Raw genomic sequence first — 24,524 nt, forward strand, 5'->3', positions numbered from 1 at the left:
TCAATGATATGGAATATTATTGAAAAGTGTTTATTCTAAGAGTACTTATGTCTACCTTGATCAAAAAGCAGGGAAAGCAAATATTTCAATGAAGAATGGACATGTTAACCAACACTAATATTTAGAGACTATATATGGACTGAATTAATGGAATACGACTATACTGTTGATTAAGAGAGTAAATATATAATTAAGCCCAAGAAATTAAACCCGACAGATATCAATATTATCTTCCTTATTATTTTATTTCATCTTCTCATAATGAAGAAAAATAAATGGGGGTTTCTCCGGCCCTTTGGTACTCTAGAAATTTATAAAAATTAGCCAAAATAGGACACATTTTCACTTGAAATGGTGTTAAAATCTGCGACGGTGGTAATTGGTTGGGTGTACATAGAAGAAGAGGAGGAAGTAAGAGGAAGAGATTGTACTGTGGGTGGCAGTGGTGGGGGCGGCGGTGGGGCTGGTGGCGGAGCAGCAATCGAAACCGCGACCCCAGAAGAAGAGAGCAAAGCCATGTGAGAAGAAGGAAGAACATTAGCTTCTCTATACTTGTATTTAAGTATCTCAGTCCTTACTGCATTGAGCTCAGCCTGTAAAGATTGAACTTGTTGTTGCAAAGCAGAAATTGCACCCATGCATCCGTAGACTGGATCTCTTAGCCTCACGTTCGCTTCATAAACAAGACTATTAGCAGCGTCTGCTCTTTGACCCTCCGGCACCTCCTAAATTTCACAAAATATTAAAAGAATGACAAATAATTATTATATATAATATGTATTTCCATTTTGATAATTATCTAACATTAGTGTAGTTGGTGAAGGTTTATAAAACCATTAGACTTTTATCAAATTCCCATTCTTTTATAATTTGATTTCTTGAAGCGCCTATAGTATGCAGCGACTGTAGCGGTACTCCTTACTACAGTAAACCTTTTGATATATCAATTATCTTCTCTCATCATAAAAAAAAAAAAAAAAAAAAAAAAAATTTAAAAAATAATAAATTACGGTTTTTACTATTACCATTAACATCTTTGACACGTTGCTGGCCCCGAAGACCCTATGGACAGAAGCAAACTTCTGCGGTTCGTGAGGAGAGAAATATGGAGAAAAGGGGCAAAAAACATTCCTGTGCACACCTTCGTCTGAGGAGTTTACAGGCCGCGCATGGTGTAATGGTATTTAGGGTTCCGGGAGGACCCAGCATATGTCTTCTTCCCATATTTTGAGTACTGGCAGCATCTGACTCTCTCTTAATCTTCTTGCCTATCTCATCAAATCTCTCCCTGTATACATATACATATATATATATATGTATATGTATATAGTAGTATTAGAAGAAGATGAAATCAATGGGGAAATCAAGTTGTGACCATCATATAAACATGGGATTGCATGCATGGAAAAGATCAACGTTAACTACTATTTTAGTATGAACTGAAGCAATTAATGAGTAACATTTTGATCCTACTAATTAAGATGAACGTTTATTGTTGAGTAGTCACAATTAATGGAATGATGGAGAAAAGTAGAAATTGTCATTTACTTGTGAGAGAGATAGAGAGAGAAGGAGATTTGTACTGCTTACCTTTCTCTGGACATTCAGGCATGCTCTCTGTGTTATGGAGGTGGAGTTGCTCTGTGTGTGTGTGTGAGAGAGAGAGAGAGAGAGAGAGAGAGAGAGAGAGAGAGAGAGAGAGAGAGGGAGAGGCAAGGGCAAGAGAAAGAAATTGAAGAGAAGAGACAAAAGTAAAATAAGGGCAGCTAAGAAAGTGTACTTAAAAGGCAAGGTATTCCAGATCAGTAGTGGTCCAATGGTACGTATTGTTTATTATAAAGATATAGGCAAAAAGGAATTAATTATATGAATATAGAAACTGCTTTATATAGGAGAGATATATATATTGGTGAATTCTTTTTGTTTGTTGATAATCTGATCAAACCAAACTGGTTGATGTACGAGGATTTCATCAAGAATTATTGATTCTTTTCCAGAGAAACATAACTGAGATAGAGCATGAATATCAATGGAGGAAAGCGCGCGCGTATACTATGGAGAGAGAAAGAGGAGAGAATATTATAAATAATATATGCGTATATATATATATATATATATGTGTGTGTGTGTGTGTGTGTGTTGAATATATGAAAGCCAGCTCTAAGACTGCTTCCTCACGTGTGAGTCTTTTAATGTATTTTGACTTTTTGAATCCAACATTTCATTTCGTGGCCGCATGTGATTGTTACTTCTATCTCGGGAGAACCCTTATAAGCAAAATATATAATTGGTTGTCTCTTTTCTGTATTGGAAAATTAACACATCAATATGTTTTCTGTTAATCACCTAAAATTAAACAACTAATTTTAATGGACTTGGTGATGATCAGAATTAAAAAGCTTATTTGATTGTAAGCTGTAAACAGGATGTTAGTTTCATGTCAAAATCAAGAACACGCCCACACCTTGATAAAAAACGCCCACATCATGGCTGGGATCTAGTTCCGATAATTAATGATATATATATATATATATATTTAAGTGATCAACATTGCCGTATGGAAACCGCAAGTTTTCTTAAAGATGCATGGCTATACCTAGCTAGCTAGCTAATTAAAACCAAGCAAATGCAGATCCGGTGACTGTGAATCTTGCGTTTTTCTGTAGATCTGTATAGGTCGTGTGTAAACCATGAACTTCATTAACATTTCCTCAAGTAGTTAAAAAAAATTTCCTTTTGATTAATCCCCTTTTGGTAGATGGGTAGAAGTTGATATTTCTTAATTTGTTTAGAACCCTCCACTATTGTAGGAGACATTTTGTACATACGAAAAAAAAAATTAATAAACAGAATATATATGGCACCTCGCAACTTAACTTCCTAATTAAAAAATTGCATTACTTGTCGAATTCTCGTTTTTATTCATATTCTTTGTTTTGTTCTAGTTTTTCTTCCTTATCAATCAGTTTGTGATATATATATAGTCACTTAATCATCTGTTCAAAGCTGTGGCCTGTATTTGACCAATGCTTATGGCTAGAGTACTTTGTGACATTTTGTTCTTCGCCTTGGAAAACTATAGCTCCAAATAAAAAATAAATAATAAATAAATAAATGCCATTGAGTGCAATCCAATTTTTTGTATGATGACAGAGCTTAATTACTCTACAAAGTTACTCTACATCAATAATGCTTTGAGAAAAGGACTGGACACCTTAAAGGTAATTTGATTCATATAAATGTATATTTTGTAGGTCGTAACATATATTAGCCTCATATGAAGTATACTGCATATTGATAGTCGATATAGGTGTTGATGCTGATCTCTATAGTTTTGTGTAATATTCTCACCTACTTTTTCATTTAAAGGAAAGCATTCTAATTAAATATCACTACTCTAACAAAAGCTATTAGGTTTCAACTATCCAAATTTCGCACTTTAATAATATTTTTCATCTGAAGTAGTCCTGTCAACGGCTTAATTGAGAGCAAGGCTGTACTTAATTTGTTAAGTTATTGTTTTCCTTATTTAATTATTAATAACCTGGCAGAAGAAACTTATTGTCTTTGAAGTATGTGTAACAAAATGGCATATTTCGCATGCTAATTACATGTTGTATAATAAATTACACTGTAGACCCAAATTAATTATGCAATGTCATTTAAAAGATTTGAAATGACGTTTAATTGACTTTCTATGCTTTAGTACTTGAATCTATTTAATGACATTTAATAATATGATCGGTTAGAAATCAATTAGGATATTAAAAATTAGACTTGTCATCTGAACCTGTCATGTATATATATATATATATATGCATTAATTTACATATATATTGCAAATCAATACAAGAGGGGATCAGTTGTTTTCTTGCTTTTGATTGTGAGAGGGGTGTTATGTCAAAGTGGGTGAATGAAAGGGAGGCAAATTAGGAAAGAGAGAAGCACTGTATATTTTCAGCTCATGAGGATATTAATTTATGAAATACATTGTCTTAGATTGTAAGGAAAATGGTACCACCATCCACCTGTTTGACCCGTATTTTATGGCTAACAAATCGCCCCGTTGTTCTCTCATCTCCAACCTAACTTTCTTACCCTTCTCTCTCTCTCTCTCTCTCTCTCTCTCTCTCTCTCTCTCTCTCTCTCTCTCTCTCTCTCTTAATTTTTTTGCACCGAAACCCACAATAGATAATTCGTTTATGTCCAGCTGCCCAATAGCTTCACCTTCTTTAAACCCTAGATAAATCCTTAAAGTTGTGACCACTTGTTTTGGGGGTCTTTAAAACCAGCTCTTAAGTCCTCAGATTTTTTTTTTTTTTTTTTTTTTTTTTTTTGCCTATTCAACATTTTGTAGGTAACAAACATTCGCTACAAATCTTTAAAGGTCAAAATACACAGCATCTATAAAAAAAAACCGTTACCTGTAGTGCATGAATTTGAGGTGTACACTGTGGATCTATCATGTCCAGGACAATTACTTAACCTGAATATATTTTTCCTTTAAGACCCATTGAACCTCTTTTTCAATATATATATATATATTAAATGTCTTTCAATATATGTGAACTTAAATGTATTGACTTTGGAATGGTCAGCAAGTGGCCTAATTAGTGTTTGGCTAGTCTTATGATTTCTTTTCTCCTAAAAAGTTTCATTTTCTTATCAACATAAATTCTTGGGTGGATTTCCCAAAAAGAGAATAGTTCTCTAGTTAGAAAAATCACCGTAATCATTTATCAAGAATCTAGAATGGATCTAAAAAGATCCTCAATATAGAATATAAAACAATCAGGTGTAGAAAATATGGCACCCTTCTTGATGATTAGAGTTTCCTCCTATATGTCATTTCTCATTCTCAAGTATCGTAACTATCATTTTTTGCTAACCACTTATTGCAAGCAACAATATGGCAAAGACTTCTTGTTTTCAAAATTAAATAAAGCCGTAGAGTCAATTAATGGATAAATTATTGTTAAAAGAATTTTATGGTCCTTCTCAATTACGACACTTAATATATATATATATATATATAGTACCATACTAAGAAAAGATATATTTTTTAAGCAGAGAGAGAAAACAACTAGTATAAGAGAACTTCAGCTGCAGCACATTATGATAAATTTGGCACTCTCATAGCATACAAAGAAAATATTAATTAACAAAAATCTCAGGAAAAAAAAAAGTGCCTTGCTATGTGTTACTAAGAAACAAAAATTGTTCCCCACGCCAATACTAATTAAGAGAGTTTTTTTTTTTCAGCAAAAGAAATTAAGAGATGGAAATTGGAAACAATTTCTAGCATCAGAGAACTTTAGCACATCTTAATAAAATGGCACTCATTCTCATCCCACACTAAAAAAGTATTTGTTAACCAGATTTTAGAAAAGGGGAAAAATAAGTCTCACTGTGTTACCAAGAAGCAAAATTGTAATAATTCCAATGCCTCTCTCTCTCCATAAATATATATATATATGTTGATATAATATTTGTTCTCAATCGAAAGCTTATTAATATTTATATTGACAGCACTGAAAACTAAAAGAAGGGGCAAATTCCATATTTTAGAAACAGTTTTTAAATAAATAGATTATTTTTAGATGATTAAAAGTAAATTGCATATTCACTCAGTATTCACATTGGGTATTTATCAGTAAATATTGTATTTATACTGTGTAAACGAATATTTATCAATAAATATGCTATATATTTTTAAATCGTCTTAAAATGTGTTATTTATTTCAAAATCATTTAAAACTATGTTATTTATACTGCTGGAAACACTAATGACCGTAACCAAATAGAAATTGGATTGTGGTGTGACTCTTTTTCGTTTGGTGGGGGGAAACATGAGTCATCAATTAGAGTTTAAGACTACTTAAACCTATTGTTCATACTTAATTATATTCTAAATATTCGTCCGCCAACATTAATCTGACCGGAATGCTGCCTCTCTGCAGAATGTAAACAAAGCATCACGTGCATAGGTGACCTATTTATTTCGTGTCATGTGATCATCAGTTTTGCAGAAAACAATATTATTTGATCATGTCCCAGTGCATTAATTACGAGCTATTCAGTATTTATAGAATCTATTGAGAATAGTAAAAGCCCATGTGTGAGAGCAGAAGGCCGTTTCCAGATGAAATAATTCAGGGAATATTGAATACTAGAAAATTAAAAGGAAAAGCAAAAAAAAAAAAAAAAAAAAAAGGAATAGGCTTATGAATGTATGTAACAGATAAAAGATAGTGAACACTTCATTATCTCCTGAAATAACTTTAAGAAGTTACATTGTGAAATTGTTTAATGTTCTTATTATCTCATTTAAAATTATGAGTATAGTTAATTTTCTAACTAATTAATGACATATTCATCTATAATGATTTTGGAATCCTAATTCTTCACCGTGTGATTCATAGAAACTTTCATATAGCAAGCAGCGATTGATTAGTAGAACAACTAGCATATCATAATCATCATTTCTGATAACTAACATTATATTTTCATATATTATTTTAGTATATATGTATGAATTATGTGATATATCTCTACCAAAGTTTAAAACAGTTGGGACAGGCCCTCATATCGTGCAAGTCCAGCCTAGGAAAAGTGAGAAGTCCCGTCGGGCCCTTTACCCACAATCAATGAGATCAGAGGCATGGATTTTTGGCCCGTTTATTTCGCCGATTCGAGTTTAGAATTCGAGTTTTACTACAGTAAAAAGCTCTCAGAAACCGTCACATCTAACTTTTTTGCTACAGTAAAAAGCTCTCACACAAAATCACATCTCAACTTAAATTACAAACTCGAATCAACGAAGTGAACGGGCCTTTGTTCTTATTAGAATTCAATGCACCTTCTTGGCAAGTTCCACTTAATCACATGTCGTTATTTCTAGGAAGGAAAAGAAAAAAAAAGGGAAAAAAAACGAATGGTAATTAGAATGAAATGTTGCAGTATGCTGCTAGTTTTTTTAGTTGTTTAATTAAATGTTTAGCGATCGAATTAATAAAAGTCCACGTTAAGTAAGGCACCATATATACGACACAAAAATACTTCCATGCATAGATCCGGCTGATCGTTATAAATATATTACGCCGGGTAAAAAAACTCACTCTATCTGTAGGATAAAAGTACAATTCCTACCTTTTTTTAATTAAGAAAATAGACATTAATTATCTGGAGTCTTTCGACTGTAAGACTTGAAAGAGTAAATTATCAATAGATCTCTATTTTTCGTTATCACATTTATATCAAAAAGTATTTGCTCTATATATGTTTTCAGCTTTTAATGTAATTTTGATAAGATATGTAATGACATTTGCGTCCTTTGTAGATCTAGTACTTAGTAATTTTAAGTTTTCCCCAAAAACAAAAATTAACAACTGTACTAATATTCTCAACAGGATGCCAAATCATGAACAAATAAGGAATAATAGGGGTACTTAGAATATCTCATTAATTAGGATCAGAAAGTATATACGTTGTTTTCTAACAAGGCCCAGAATAACGATTTGATTGAAACTAAAACCAATATCTCTTTGATCTTCGTCTTCTACCAAAAAATAGACACATAATTAAGATAAATACAAGTACAGCGAAATACAAATAATGTGAAGTCGTTTCTGGATAGGCACCCCACGCAAGCGATGCGTCCATATCATAGGGACGTAAGAGTGCGTAGATATTTTTTTTTTTTTTTTTTTTTTTAGAAAAATAGTTTGTAGAGGATGACTGGCTATTCCTAATGGTGACAAGAGCCTACCTCCTACATGTTGAGAAATATCTGTATTGAGTCATACTTATATCGAAAAATGAACCAGTACTTCACAATCATATTAAAAACTAATGAACTTTAAATGGAAATTTAAAAATAGTCTCAAAGGAGTTGGACTTCCATCCACCAAATTACTTGGCCATGTCATCATGTAGGCCTTTTAATTTCACCGATTCGAATTTAAAATTTGAGTTTTGTTACAATAAAAAATTCTTAAAAACAGTCACATTTAACTTTTTTGCTACAGTAAAAAGCTCTCACACAAAATTACATCTCAACTCAAATTACAAACTCAAATCAGCGAACTGAACGGGTCTTAGATTACTATTGCAAATTGTGATCACAATTTTGTTTTTTCTTTCGACAACCAAAAAAAAAAAAAAGAGCCAAAGACTTTTGATTTGTAATAAAGAAGGGAAGGGAGGATACGTTTTCCAAGGCAGTCAAGGAAAAAAAAGCTTAATTAAGTGGACATATCCACGTGAACAATTTTGGACGAGCATGGAAGAACAACAACAGTAACATTAATTTATAGCTGCTTCTATACGGCAGATATATACGATGCCACACTTGTTTTATTGGGGTGCTACAATCTTCTTAATTATCACATGCAACCATCCTAAAATATACTATCTTGTTCAACTATGACGAATCACCTCTCAGATCTTGTTTAAATTAGTACTTCCCAAAATCATGAATATATGATGAACTAAAACCCACACGCATTAAAAATCTCTGCATTTCATATTGATCCCCTATAATTAGTCAGTTTTTCTTACACGGAAGCCTTAATTAGTTAATTCCTACCGTGAAGCTAAATGCACAGAAATCATAAAACTTCCATAGACTTTGTTCAACATTATTAATATCATGACCATACCATATATAAGATATGATCACTGCATTTAAGTTGAAAAACATATATAAAATTAATTCTTTCCACAGAGCATCGTAAATTATTACAGCCACAGAAGAAGAATTACATATGAGCAGTTAACATTTAACGATCGACAAATAACCAAAATAAAAAATAAAAAAGGATTTCTAATTACTTAACCAACCAGTGGTTGTACCTTCATATTTGGCCGCTTAGCTGACGATCTTCTAAGCCCTAAAGTACTCGACGACCAAATTTCATGTTCCCCAATGCGTAACAACCGGCAAGAAAATCCCACGTCTTCTTCTTCATCACCGGAAAGCACAAAATCGAATTAGGCGACCGAAACGACGTCGCATGATTATCATGATCAGGATCATCATACTCCGCTGATCCATAATCAAGCGGTATAGAGCCCACGGAGTCCTCCAAGAACCAGCCGCGGCGCTTCTCAGCCTTCTTCTTGTTCAAAGACGAGGCCGAGTAATTCGACCACGAAGAAGACGACGAGGTGGACGACGACGACAGAGACGACAACGACGACGGCAGCGACAGCTTACGTGTCTTCGCCTTACTAGACTTAACGTCTTTCCCAGAGAAAATCGTGCTTAGAAGAAGCAGTTTTGCCTTAGAAGAAGAAGAACTGGACCTTCTATGGATGGATTTTGAGGCGGAAATTTTGTTGGAATTGGCGTAGGAAGGCGGGGGCGTTAGTGGAGGGAGAGAGGCGTTTCCGAAAAGGGTGTGTTTAGGAGTACCCGGCTGTGACTCCCAGACGAATGGGATTGCGCCAGCTGCCTCTCCATAGTAGACCCTGTGAGAGGAGTTTGGCTGTGAGGTTTCCTTGGATAACAGCCTGGAGAAGAACTTGTCATCCTGCTTGATTCTGAATGATTTCTTCCGAAGATCATGAATAGTAGTACTATTACCCACCTCACTACTCGGCATTTTATTTTATTTTTTTGTTCTTCTTCTGTGCACAGATCTGGATCAGTAGTATTTGATATGATAATCAAGATCCGCAGATGAAGCTGAAGCTATAACTAATTTTAGTAATGAATAGTGGAATAGAATATGTGTCTTCAATAATTATTTAGAGAGAGAGAGAGAGAGAGGGGGAGGGAGGAGAGAGAGAGTCTTGGTAGTAGCTTTGCTATTTGTGTGCTCTCATTAATTTAAGGTTCTACCCATTACAGGCACATTAAATATGTATGAGAAAACCAAACCCCCTGTCTATATCATTCAATGCTGAGTTAGATAATTAATTAACTCCGTAAATGGGTGCACAAGATTAGCAGATATCAAGCTTCATGTGCTTTAGAATTAATGAAGTAGGAGCTTCTTTATGTGATATGTTTAGGCCACAATTTGATCACACAGAGAACATGATTGTCACGATAATGTTTACATTAATAGAAAAGATTAATTAATTATATTAATTAACATGCACGCAGTCTGTGATATTGATCACTATTTTTGTATTAGCGTGTTTAAAAGATGATTAATATCTTTGGACGTACTTAGTTTTACGCCATTAATGAGGACGTCCATGTGGGTTTATTTGGACCATGCGATTAATATTGTGATCGCTGTGACGAAAAACGGTTGAGCCAGTGCTGGGATTTTGGTTTGGGAGGGCTGAAGAGTACTGCCCTAATAAATAAGGACTTGTCACGGTCCACGGCTTGACAAAAATAAAAATAAAACAAAATAAAATAACAAATATGTATAGGCGCTTTATGTGGTCTTTTTGGAGAGGTACCCTCTGACATAACATGTACATATTTAAACATAACATGATATTCATTAACGTAACATTGATATTATAGTCCTTGGAAGACTAAATTTCTTAGTGTTACTGTTACACCTCTCTAATATCAATATTACGTCTAATAACTAACATGTTACGTTTTTCATATTACATGTTACATCGAAAGGATCTCCCACTAAAAGACTATAAAAAGGCATATGTACATACATATATATGTGTGTGTGTATATACATATATATTAAAAGCTGGAAGCTTTAATGGTGGAGGAGATGGAGAGGTTTGGGAAGGAGGTAGATGGGGGTTTTGAGAGCCCAAAAATGCAAACGTGAAATGACTATCTGCAAAATTTTTCTCTACAGGATATAGTTTGGTCCACAATCCATGAGAGGTAAGGGGGGCTATAAGTAATAAATTTTGAAAGAGAACTGGCGTAGGGTTTCTGTGGAAGAACTGGACCACCAAAGTCCGTGTGGCCAGCTCAACCGGATTATTTGTCTGGATTCTAGATATAGAGATCTCACATTTTTCGATAAGAAATAATATGATCGGTTACGTTTATAGCTTGATGATATATATACTAATAATTCAGGCTTATTACTAGTCTAATTGAATGTAATTAATTAATACTTGTATGTTGGAGAGTAATGTGATGCTCTAACTTTATATTATTGAGAACAATAAAATCGCAGAAAAAGAATCAAACAAAAATCACTATAACAATAAAGGCCATTTGCGACGATATTTTTTGCGACGATATTTTTTACAACGACATTTGTCGTCGCAAATAATACAATATTTGTGATGGTATGTCGTCGTAATTAATGCCCGTTAAATAAAATAACCATGTCGTCGCTAATAACTTAAATGTCGTCGCAAATAATTTTGGAGCGCAAATTTCAATGGCACGGATTTTTGCCACCAAGGTAATCCATTTTTTGCGACGAAAAGTCATCGCAAATAATAAGATATTTGCGATGACAAATGTCATCGTAAATAATTTCAGGTTATTTGTGACGACATTTTTCTCTTTGTCGTCGCAAATAATTGCCAGCTGTAACGTATTTGCGACGACATTATCTAATATACCCTATATTCTTCCTCTTCATTTTCCCCCGATGTTTTCTCTCTCTCTCCTGCTAAGTCTCTCTCTCTCTGCCTCTTCTTCCCCTCGCCGCCGCCGCCACCCGTCGCCACCGGCCCTCTTCCCTTCTCTCTCTCTCTCTCTCTCTCTCTCTTCCCTTCTCTCTTCTTCCCCTCTCTGGCAGCCGCCGCCGCTCCTGCCGCCCCGCCCCCGCCACTCCTCTCTCCTCTTCTCTCTCTCTCCTCCCTTCTCTCCCTCTCTTCCCTTCTCTCCCTCTATTCCCTTCTCTCCCTCTCTTCCCTTGCTCGCCGCCGGCCGGATTCCGCCGCCGAATCGCCCGTCGCCACCTCACCGTTCGACGTTTACCGGTATGTTTTACACACTCTGGTAACTATTTATTGTTTTTATGTGTTTTGTTGAGTTGTTTGTAAAGTGTTTGTAAAAATGTCTAAATGAAGTTTCTAAACATTTACTATGAGGCTGTGTAAATGTTAGTTTATGACGTTAATTTAGAATTATTTTTGAACTAGTGGTTAATTTATTAATTTACATTATTTGTTAAAATAATTAGGTTTAATGCCGAGGAATGAAATTTTTTTGTGTATTTAAATATGTTCTTCTAGATGTTAATAAAATGTTAATTTTAGTCACGTTAAATTATGTTCGAAGTTTCAATTTGATGTAAGCATTTGATTTTTCGCCTTCGTCGCTGTTTGCCCGGTTCCTCCGACGTAATCCAGCTATTTTCAACCCCCATTTAGTGGGTTTAAACTTTGTAAGTTTTTTATATTTATTGTACTTTTAGTTTAAAATTGTTGTAGTTTTTGGTTGTATGAATTCGGAATTATGATTTTGATATTTGAACTATGATTTTCTTATATTATTGAAATTTAGTATATGTTTGTGATTTTTGTTCTGGGTGGCACATCTTGCAGCTATGGTGTGTCGAAATCTTTTAAAGTTATTTTCTGCATGTTTAGATTTTTGGATCATAAGAAAAATAAGCTGTTATGTTGCCGAAATTTAGTTAGAAAACAAGAATTTTAATAAGTTCATTAACAAACTTTAATGAATAAAATTTAATTGTGTTAATAAAGAGTAAAATTAAAATTAATTAAACACATTAATAAATTGTTATGTATGTTGTTGTGTATAGTTAAAATGTCGATTGATAAAAGTTGGATTTATTTGAGGAACCGATTGTCGGATCAATATTGGAATGGGTTATCTACTTTTATTGAGGTCGCCAAAAATTATGAAACTTCAAGTGGTCATATCAACTGTCCTTGGCCATATCAGGTGAAGGTGTTAGAGTTGATGGCTAAATTACAGTCGAACATCCAATTACCTACGATTGATCGTCCAGAACCAATTGATCTAGATGCTCCTCTGCCTCCTTCAGATGATGACGGTCCTGATGATAATTCAAATGCTGGCGATGCTGCAAACTTAGACGATTAGTTCCGTTATATGTACTTTTTTATTTTTCACTTTATTTAGACTTTTATATTTTTTTGAACATTATATATGCACTTTATGTAGTATTCATAATATATTTTATAAATTTATTTAGATTTACTGTTTTTAATATTAATTTATATTTCACTTTTAATGTATCTAAATAAATTATATTCAGTATGTAACATAATAATGTTTAATTAAAAATATTAAAAATTAATTAATTACCATTTTTTAAAAATTATAAAAAAAACTAATTTCGGTTTTTTGCGACGACTTTTTTAGACTTGTCGTCGCAAAAAAATAAGATCATTTGCGACGACAATTTGAAATGCCATCGCAAAAAAATGGATCATATCACGAGAAATTTGCAACGACGTATTAGCGACGATTGTCATCACAAATGACACTATGTCGTCGCAAAAAACGTTTTTGCGATGAATTATTTACGCCGATAAATTTGCGACGACACGTCGTCACAAAAAACCTTATTTACAACGACATGCGGGTTTTTGCGACGACTTTTTGTCGTCGCAAAAACTCATTTTTCTTGTAGTGAATAAAGCCATAGATTTATAATAAAATTATGTCCTCTTTTTATAGGACTATAATCGTCAGAGTCAATTGACTGCACAACTTATTAGCTAGCGAGTAGCATATACATATATATATATATATATATAAGTGACAATATAATCAATGAAACACCATATAGCAAGTAGCAAGTAGCTAGTTCTGATAATTAATGAAACACCGTATATATATATATATATATATATATATGTGTGTGTGTGTGTGTGTGTGTGTGTGTGTGTGTGTGTGTGTGTGTGTGGTAAGATGTCAATATTTAGAGCCCTGTATGGAAGACAGTGAAATTACATAATGGATATAAAGTTACACGATAATGTTGATCATATATATAATTCGGTATAAGTTGTGAGTTGTTACATGTGCGTAGTCATGTTTAGTCATATGTCCTGAGAACAAATCAAAGCTCCAATGGCTAGAAGGCTAGAAGGGACAAAATATTCAGGTCCTATATTATTATAAGCACATGGTGAGTACTTTATATACTTCTGTAGGTAGAATAATATTCGTCAAAACAATCAAAGTAATGCAGAGGCAAAGCCAGGCCTGGTTCTGTGAAGCCTATAGTTAAACTTTGTCCCAAAGCGTTCCGACAATACGGCATCTTCCTCCTTTTATAAGGACAAAAGGGACTGAGATATATACTAGTTAACTTTGTTTGATTACCATTTTCTTGTTTGTTTTTTTTTTTTTTTTCCTAAAGTACTTTAATATTATATTATAACTGAAGAGTATTGGAGCAGTAATATACTCGTCTAAGTTTGTTAAATATGAAAAAGAAAAATTCATGCAAATTAACATATATAAGAGAAAAGAGATCCATGGATTGAAATCGACCAGAAAATAGAGAACTTTTATGGTAGGAATTGTTGTTTTAGTGGATGAATTAATTTTTGAACGTATAATATGTAGCTGTGTTGCGCATTGAATCATTGAAAAGCTAATTAACGGTTGAAACAATAATTCTTACCGTAAGAGTTCACAAGAAAATAAATAAACAAAACTCCGGAACAAATAATAGAATAAGTACTCTACGAGGAAACTACACCTTTTTCAGTCGAAAAGAATAAAAAATGTGTAATGTGCAGATTCGGTACTGCTAGTAATATAAAATAACTAAATAAGTCACAGCAATCTCAAGTTTTTTACACAAAGATAAATAGGGGAAAAAAAATATCGATCATGCTTTTCAAGCTAACAAGAACGACAACATCAATTTCACATTTATGACATATACACATCTTCTTCACAAACGTTACAATCAGTGTGTAAAACGTTCATTACGACCAAAACGACAACCAATTCTGCGCAGTAAACGTAAAAAATCCAACCTCGTAATAAAGGCAATGCCAGCTGGACTAAAGTAAAATTCAGCAACCACACTCCAGTGGAATTTGAGCTAATGATCTACAATATTCTACGCCTTTAAGTCGTTCTGACTTAACCATTCTGACCATAATATTGGAAAGTTAAAGCTTGAGTGCTATATGAAATTAAGGTGACGCATCATATTGTTGTAACTTGTAAGATTATATAATGAAATGATCTAATCATCAAATGATATTAGATCCATATATAGATTTGAAAATTAATTTCATTATTGATTGTATAAAACTTTAGTAGATTGATTATTGTTGACGTTATATATAGTCATATATAACTATGTTAATTAACTGAACAAAGTATGAACTACTATTTAACCTCAACGAGGACCCCCATATAATCAAGTAATTGGTCTCACTACAGTAAATTAGGGATTTTTCAAAAAAAATATCGAATGATTAAGTGATCACTGGGCCGGAACGTGAGAACACTATTGAATCTTTTTTTTAAACAAAAAAATGTGCTGAACAAAAACCTATTGATCCCTTCTAGTATATATACTTGACTTATTTGAGAGTGTCCACTCTTATCCCTTACATAAAACATCTCCTTTACTTCAAAAAAATGAAAAAAAAAAAAAAAAAAAAAAAAAAAAAAAATCCGAAGGGTTAACCAATGTGTTGTACGTCCATACGGTAGAAACATTTTGGCACACTTATTGTTAATATTATCATTATTATTTTGGAAGAAAAGGATATAAATATATTGGCACAGTTAATAGACGGGCACTTCCCAATATCAATTGCCACCCTTAGTTGATCAATTATTTATTACTTACAAAAGTGGAAAGCTTGAGCATGAAAGTTATGAATTTAAAATTTTTGGCGGACCATGTTCCCGTGCGTAATAAACGGAACCTGAAAACCATAAATCACATGTACAAACTCCTTTTTGTTGCTCCTTTTTTTTGTTTGATGGACAAGCTAGGTCCTTGATTCATGTGTACTTGTTGCCTTTCTCTTTTGTTCTAATCAGATTTTGATTATATATATCATGTAGAAGTCTCTGGTAACTGCCGCGCAAGGAAAAAAAAAAGGGTTAAATTTCTTATTTCGATGCACTAATATTGTAAAAATCACTAAATTCAACGCCAAAGTTTTAGTAACATGCATGAGAATTTTAAAGGAAAAAAAAAAACGCCTACAGTTTGTTTAAGCTTTGACCGACCAGCATGAAGTTAGTTAAGGGACGTAACATTAATTGGCCGCTGAAATATTCATTATATTCAAATCTGGCAAAAAAAAAATCCAAGAACTATATTCAAGTGTCGAACAATGTCATAGATGAGACGTAGTAGACGTTTAATTCATAAATTTAAAATTATTCTCGTTTTACATGTATTTTTTATAAAAAAAATATTATAATAAACAATAATAAATATAGAAAATAAACGTCTCCTTAATTACAGTCGATACTTATATTTTCTTTGAAAGAAAAAAAAAAGTCGAACAATGTCATAGATGAGACGTAGTAGACGTTTAATTCATAAATTTAAAATTATTCTCGTTTTACATGTATTTTTTATAAAAAAAATATTATAATAAACAATAATAAATATAGAAAATAAACGTCTCCTTAATTACAGTCGATACTTATATTTTCTTTGAAAGAAAAAAAAAAGTTTCAATCTATGTGCCGATGGAGCAGTCGCACCAAAGGGTGGGACAGAAAAAGATGTAGTTAAAGACAAAATGAAAGAATATAATAATAGATCATTCTAGCTAATTATGATAGAGTACACAATTTGTTGCAAGAAATTATGAGTAGCAGTGAGTGAGATTATTATTAACGGAAGTGACTATTTTGGCATTATTCAGATCATTTTGCTTGAGTTGCGAAGAGAATTAATAACGCTGTTTATTCAAATCACAAGAAAGATATTGGGAGAAATTATTGTATTTAATCTGTTAAATTCTTTTAACACATTATAATCCTTGAATTTCACCAATAAAAACCGAGCGAATTGAATATTTTACCTTTTAAAATAAAATTGGTTTAATCTAGCTCGTACAATATTTCTATTCTATATCATGTTTTTCAGGTAAAAGGGAAAAGGTTTTGCTTTGTTTAAGAACGTATATTAATTATGACCGTTTATAAAGTCAAAAGTGATGCACAAATGGTAATAATGATCGCTCTTTTTATTTTTAACTGCATCTAGACACATATATTTATTCCCACAAAACTTCTTTAATTAATTTATTGAAATGAGATCAAACAAAGTGTTGTTTGTTTGAGTTCGAATATTATTTTTTCCACGTTTCTTCTAGATTATGAAAACGCACGGATACATGCATTAATTTCACTGCTATCACCAACAGAATTGGTGGCCTTTCAATGTAAACGCTTTTTCAAATTTTGAATGATCGTGGGAAAAAAAAAAAGTTTGAGCTGCTAAAATTTTAACGGTTCGTGTTCATTTTTCCATCATGCAATGTCAAATAAATTGCTTGTAAGACGACCGTGAAAAAAGATTAAGTTGACATTTGATTGATAGATTTAGAATCATGATTCATAATTATTCTTGATTTACATATATTTTTTGTAAGAAAAAACACTGTAACAAGTCACGAACTATAATTCAAACCATAACACGAATTATTAAACCAAACACTAATTCTTTTTGCGAACAAACACTCATAAACTTTAAGAGAAAATGTTCTTAGCAACCAAAAAAAAGGATAAAAATACATTATAGTATGAAAAGAAATTGGGAAATTCATGGGATTTTCGACCACATAAAAAGCAAAAGCTTATTGCATTTATTTTTCACGTTTGATCACTTTTACTTTACACCAAAAAAGGAAAAAATAAAAAGAAACGCGCTTTTCCTAAAATCAAAAAATGAGAAACGAAAACAAACATAAAGTTACCAACCGGCAGCTAAAACTTTCCTTTCCTTTTGAAAGTCAATCATAGCTTCAACTCTCAAGGCACAAACAAAGCCCTTTTTTGGGTTCTGAAACCGCAATTCACGCTCAAAAATCCTTCACAAAAAAAAAATAATAAATTACACAAAAATCAGTTAACAAAAGAAATATAAAACCAGTCAACGACGCTGATTCCCTAGTCCTCGTCCCCACTAATCCACCGTACGTGTGAACTCCTTACTGGCTCAGAATTTAAAAACATTGGCACCTTATTCAATCACATTCTTACACGTGGACAACCGCAACTAAGTCGGACCACTAACTTTTCTCATCACCGAGTCGACTCGGTTGCCCCCACTGGACCATTCTTTTTACCGACCGAGTCGCCTGACTCGGTCCCTTTCTCCAAACATCATCATCACATTGCCATCATCTTCGATATCACATAAAATCTCGAAGCTCTCTTTTTCCCACTATGTCTTTTGTGCTCGTCCTAAACCCAGAGTTCTTAGTTTGGCTGTGGAATAAATTACTAATATCCTGGGCTGAGATTTTGGTGCTCCATCGGTAAATGGCGCAACCGGCGCTGAACTCGCCGTCCGAGGCGGTTCCGGGGACGCCGGGAATAAGGGAGATAAGGTCCGATGCAGGGGCCGATCGGCTTCTGCATTTCTCTGTCTGCTCGGGCCAATGCCATGGGCCGGGAGAGTGTCCGAGCCCGATTAGGCCCGGGATAAGGAAGGTGAACATGAGAGCGGAGATCGATACGTCACCACCGTTCGGATCCGTCATGGAAGCCGTCACCCGGTTTGGTGGCCACGGGTCTTGGGTGCCAATGTACAAGTTCGGAGATAACTACGTAAGTGGTTTTTTTTTTTTTTTTTTTTTTTTCTTTCTTTTGAATGGACTACGTAAGTTTTGCATTGTGTGTGTTTTCATGAAACAGAAACCATTAACCATGCAATACTTGTTTTTAAGTTTCTTCTTTTAGTAGAGGATATACAAAGCAGTCTATTACAATTAGGTACGCTAGTTTCTATATAGTATTACTATCAAGCTTTCGTTAAACCAAGAGAAAATTATTATAAAATTAAACGCTTTTTAGTTTTGTTTCCTCGGTTGTTCCTAGTCCCTGATGACACTTCTAATTTGTCGAATGTTCTATTCATCGGAACTGTAATTCAAGAGCACTAGAGCAGCATCATTTGCAATAACTTTGCACCTCCATTTAGTTTCTAGGTTTATTTAGAAGACATTTGGTCTTACAAGGCAACATTGGAAGACATGACCACTTGGGAGTTTACTTGCCACATTTATGTTTTGGTATTTTGTGTTTTCTTCCTTTTCGACCAGTCGGATTGATGGCCATACAGTGAAAATTAAGACCTTTGATTTGGCCTACTTTCCCTTGGATGCGTTTTTACGCTGTTTTTAGTCTAAAAGTGAAATTAAGTGTGCGATCTTCTTAAGCATAAAAAGTAAATATTTTGCATCCAAGCAAAGCCCCTAACTTTTTTTTTTTTTTTTTTGGGAATATTTTGCTGGTTTTTTTCACTGTTCAGTTGGATGAAAATCGTTGGTAAATGGCCAGGATCTGCCCGATTAATACTGATTTCTTTTAAAAGTAAGACTACAAAACTTTTGTATCCCACTGAAAGTGAAGTAACAAGAAAAAGTACTTCATAAATATGTTCTGGACCACTCGGCCTGAATGGTTTCTGTAATTAAAGTTTCCTTTCCCTTTTTTTTTCCTCGTTTTGGGTACCCACTATTAGTTTTAGATCCTTCTTTTTTATCCTTTTCTTTTTCCTTCCACAGTACTCTTTTTTTTTTTGGATAATCACAAAACAGTATACTTCATTCTACTCTTTTTTTCGACTGAAATATTTAATTCTTAGTGTATACCCGCTATATTTCTGCTACTTGATCACACTTCCATTTTCCCAATCTTCAAAACATTAAAATGTCTTCCATTTTTTTCTAATTCAAGTTGTCATCGTTCTTACAAATTTCTATTACATTTTTAGTCCCTTGAATTTTTATAACTCACTAAGTTCTTCCTTGTTATTTTGAGACATATTTTAACCCTTTGACACCAAGTGAAAAATAGTACATGTTTTGGCAAATGCATTTAGAGAAACAAAAAAAGTAGCATTGTAAATTTTTTTTTTTCCCCTTCCCTTTATGCGTTTACTGAATAAGCAATTGGGTTGTTATGATCGATCAGCATGAGAATGAAGAATTTGACATAAAGAAAGTGGAGGAACAAGCAGCAGAGTTAGAGAAGGATCTGATTGTAAAAGAACTTGAAACACTTGATGTCCTTGAAGAACTTACGACGACAAAAAAGATTGTGGAGGATCTAAAACGACAGCTCCAGACAGGTGCTTTGAAATGCATGGCAGTTCCACAAGATCACTCCAATTCAGATGAACATCAACACAATATTTCAACTCCTCATATCAAAGAAATGAACAACAACAACAACAACAAGGACTATAAAAATTTGGCTAACATGGGAAATTCAAGTCCTTGCCCAATTTCTTCACCAGATATGATCCTTATGGAGTTGAAACGAGCAAAAATGAACCTTGGTAAAACAATAAACGATCTAGGGGTGATTCAAACCTCTGTTGACACTTTAACTAAGAAAATGAAAAAAGAGAAAGAATTAATTGAAAAGACCCGAGAGAGGCTAACTTCAACAAAGTTTGCAGGGGTGTTGCCAGTACTGGAGGATCCGGATCATCAGCAGGATCATCATATTGTGGAGAATAGTAGATTCTTCGAGCATTCGAAATCCGATTCAAGGGAAGATCAATCCTTTGTGAAAATGGATCATAATCATGTGGCGGCTACAAAATCTGAAGTGCTCTCGTCAAGAGCAGTACTGCCAGCCTGCGTGAAGACTGCTGAGATGAGGTGGGTTGCGGCTAAAAAGATGGGAGAAGCCGCCAAGGCGGCAGAGGCTGTTGCTCTGGCGGAGATCAAGGCGCTGACGACCAGGGAGAACCCGTCGGAGTTTCTCCTCTCTGAGCCTGACAAAATGAGCTTCAACTTTAGAGTGCAGTCTCCACTGAACTATAGAGGACAAGATGCATCAAACTGGTCAAGAAAAAAGCTTGCCGACGCCATGCTTCATGTCGACGAAGCTCATTCTTCGAAGAATTCGGTCATGAGAAAGCTAAAGGAAGCCACGGAAGAGGTTAAGTTCAGCAAAGTGGCCTTGGAGGAGGCCTTGAACAGAGTGGAGATTGCAAACAGGAAGCAACTTGCTGTTGAAGAGGCTCTCAACAGGTGGATTCCCGAGCACGATCGGAAGCGAATGCAGTCGGCCTATAACTCTCCTAGAATCAACATCTTCCATCCAGCCGATCATGATCATCACAAGGACTCTCCACTGAGCGATGAGCACAGTCAGGTTTTGGTGGACAACAATGTCCCGAAGCCTGTTTTGAAAACGACGGTTTCGATGCGAGATGTGCTGAGCAAGAAGCAAGTTGGGAGTGAAGATTATGGGAGGAGAAGGGATCAGAGTGGCCACAATGAGACGCACAAAGTGGCTTTGAGCGAAATGCTTCAAGCGCTGAGGGAGGACTTGACGTTTCCTTCAAAAGCTGAGAAAGATGGGAGTGACAATCAGAAGCAGTACTTGTCGCAGAGGAAGAAGTTCGGGTTCATCCAGATTTCGCTTCCTTTGACAAAGCCAAGCAAGAAGAAGATGCATACTTTGAATCCAATGTGATAGGCTTTCACGAACAATGCTAGGGAGTACCGGTAATGTTTGGGTCCTACTATATATGGCCCACTTCGTGGTTATAGACACTAGTGGTGCATGCGTCGAGCATTTTTCAACTTTGATCTAGGTACCCTGCTTGGCCACCAGCAATGATTTCTTGTTTGTTTGGTTAATTTGATGTGGTTTTTGCTTATGTAATAGTGTTAGTAAATATGATGTGTTTAGTGTCTCTATAGTACTGTAAAGTTTGTTACGTGATTGGGTTGATTTGTATTTGTGAAATTGAGGTCAACGGAGATGGGATTGATTTGGAGTGAACTTTTTCTGCTTATATAAAGAATTTTCCCCTGTTGAATCTCTGACTAAGCTGTTTGTTTGTTGCCATCTATTAATTTCACATTGGTTGTGAAACCTCTGAGTCTCTGACATCTTACGAAAACTCTTCTTTCTAGCCTTATAGGCATGCAACAACTAAGAACTAAATTCAGTACATCTTACATTAATGCTTACATGCAGTTCCAACTTTCAGCCGCTCCGTTATACGCCTTATCCGTAAATATTTATATATATATATATATATTATGTTAATAAACAATAAAATATTTGTCAAAAGCCCTCATATTAGATTGTGAAGACAAATAATGCAAGGAATAGTAGTATTTGACTAATGTGGAAACAGTATAAAGTGCAAAACTCAGTGCATGGTGATCAAATTTGAAAAAATCAAAGGTTGCTTATCGCAGAAGAACCAGTGTGTGCTGTGCATTGATTCATTCAATACACATATATACTTGTGTACATACATATGTATACAAATGTATGAAGGAATATAAGATCAATACCTTGTCAACGTGCACTTTATGTACTCGTGGGTCGTGGCAGAGTATAAAAGTCTCAACCGAAGCTCTTAAAACTACTAGAATGGAGATAATGCTAATACGCGCACTATAATAATTTATTATCCAATTTTCTTCTCCAAAGTGTAGGTTTCGATTTAATAGAGTTTTTCTTAAGAAACGCGGCTAATCCTCAGTCGTCCAAACTCTTTTTGTGCTATCTGTTTTGGAGCAACGAACTGGTTTGGACGTAAATTTAGCGTAACCTTGCATGGTAAACGTAACCATTTAATAGTATAACAAACTAGCTAAAATCAATTTCTAGAAGTTTTCATTATCAAAAAAAAAAAAAAAAAATTCTAAAAGCTTTCTTACAGTATCTTCAAAACATAACACTGAAGATTACTTATCTGTGTAGCTAATTAGTTTGACACAAAGAATTGCCAAGGTTAAATATTACATTCAAGAATGAAATTCTGATATTTTCCGTTTCCATTTTCTTTTGAATTTTCACTCAGCATTCTCCGGGATGTCTGAACAGGGAATATGGATAATTTTTTAACTACGAAGAATTTAATTTTGAAATGGAATGTTTCACTGTTAACCTGGATAACAAATGACCTCGGACCTCTCGATTTTGTTTTTTTCTTTTTCATTCATGCTCGAAGAAGTTAATGATGAAACATTGAAACTTTTACTTATACATATAAACTTTTTTTTCCCCTATTTATCTTTAACAAGTTAGGTTTCTTCCATTTTGGACCACTATTCACCTACCTCGGAGTAATTTTCACTCACTTTACAATTTGTTCAATTCAAGTGTTGTTTCGCACGAACCCACGATCCCATCTATTTAGATCTAAATGTTGATTTCAATTTTGGCATTAGGAGAGTATTATTTGTCTCATTTTACCTCCTAAACTTTCAAATATTATATCAATGATTCTTAAGTTTTACAAACGTTATACTTTCGATCCATTCATGAATTAGCGTGTGAGGCGGTGCTTTTAATAAAGATAATTTGAGAAAATTAATGTGTTGATTCCAATTTTAACCCTTGAGAAATACAAAGTGTCATTTTGCTCATTAAACTTTTAAATATAACATTAATGACCACCGACCTTTACAAACATATCAAGCCCGGCACTGCAGGAGCATGAGATGTGCTTCAAGTTATGATTCAGACCAAACCTAAGCGGTTGTTTGTTTAATGTGATAAAACTTTAAATTTTTAAAATCAAAAGTAATAATTACTTTGTTTGAATTTATGAATCAAACAAACTTTAAAGCTTTTAATATTAGACTAACACGAGCATAACACCAAAGTTTTAATAGGCAAAGTCCAACATAACATGAAACATGTTTAGGCCTAGTTAATGGACCAACATGACATGATACAATTGATATCTCAATACTCTATAGATAATCTGGTATAGACTTACAGGTGACATTTCTGTAATTCCTGCTTGAGTGAAGGGTGATTTGGATAATTCATATATCTTCCAGTCGCGCATGCCCGAGTACCAGGACATGTGTCCTCCTCAGTTGTCTTCTGTACTCAACAGCTTCTCATTATTAATCCCCCTAACCAACCATCAACTCACACGTCAACAACATGTCTTAAAAAGGCCTTACGTGTCAATTTATGATTAGTTAATCTACCATCAATGATTTTTTTCTATTCATTAAGGGTAATTTAAATTAAGATATATGAAATTGTCTCTCGTCAACACTTAAAAAGTCCTTGATTAGAATGGCAATTTTTATAATTTTATATAAATTATGTATATTTATATATAAATTATGTATATTTATATATAAAATTACGTATATTTAATATGAAATATAACAAATTAATTATATATATTCATGTTATGTATTTATTAATTGCTATAAAATATATATATTTTGAGAATTAATATATATTATCATTTTTTATAACTTAATATGTAAATATATATGATTTTATATATAAATATACATAATTTATATATAAATATACATAATTTATATAGAATTATATAACTACCGTTTCGGTTAAGTACTTTCTAAGTGACTAGTCAAAAACCTTACATATAATTTTATATGAAAATTTTTTATTATAATATAAAAATTAAATATAATTATTTTAAAAAAAAATT

The 24,524-nt window shown here is 33.7% G+C and overlaps 3 protein-coding genes across 4 annotated transcripts; 1 reads left to right on the forward strand and 2 right to left on the reverse strand.

Moving 5' to 3' along the window:
* Nucleotides 1-283: 283 nt before the first annotated feature.
* Nucleotides 284-1,656, reverse strand: LOC21395527 (LOB domain-containing protein 15). Its single transcript, XM_024162431.1, is given in 4 exon segments — nucleotides 284-725; nucleotides 1,026-1,121; nucleotides 1,123-1,288; nucleotides 1,591-1,656. Coding segments are annotated over 4 exon segments (681 nt in total). The 5' UTR covers nucleotides 1,605-1,656; the 3' UTR covers nucleotides 284-320.
* A 7,014-nt stretch (nucleotides 1,657-8,670) lies between these two features.
* Nucleotides 8,671-9,813, reverse strand: LOC21395528. Its single transcript, XM_010088758.2, has one exon. The coding sequence runs from the start codon at nucleotides 9,603-9,605 to the stop codon at nucleotides 8,892-8,894; it is 714 nt and encodes a 237-aa protein (XP_010087060.1). The 5' UTR covers nucleotides 9,606-9,813; the 3' UTR covers nucleotides 8,671-8,891.
* Nucleotides 9,814-18,304: 8,491 nt separating this feature from the next.
* On the forward strand, nucleotides 18,305-21,904 carry LOC21395529 (WEB family protein At2g40480). Of its 2 annotated transcripts, XM_024162501.1 has the most exons (3): nucleotides 18,305-18,667; nucleotides 20,036-20,402; nucleotides 20,526-21,904. In XM_024162501.1, the coding sequence occupies exons 1-3, from the start codon at nucleotides 18,380-18,382 to the stop codon at nucleotides 21,551-21,553; spliced, it is 1,683 nt and encodes a 560-aa protein (XP_024018269.1). In that variant the 5' UTR covers nucleotides 18,305-18,379; the 3' UTR covers nucleotides 21,554-21,904. The 2 variants fall into 2 exon arrangements, with proteins under 2 accessions (XP_024018269.1, XP_010087061.1); XM_010088759.2 differs by having other exon boundaries at nucleotides 20,036-21,904.
* The last annotated feature ends 2,620 nt before the right edge of the window (nucleotides 21,905-24,524 follow it).

The sequence above is a fragment of the Morus notabilis genome, unplaced genomic scaffold (assembly GCF_000414095.1).
Source record: "Morus notabilis unplaced genomic scaffold, ASM41409v2 Scaffold65, whole genome shotgun sequence".
In the NCBI taxonomy this organism is placed as follows: Eukaryota; Viridiplantae; Streptophyta; class Magnoliopsida; order Rosales; family Moraceae; genus Morus; species Morus notabilis.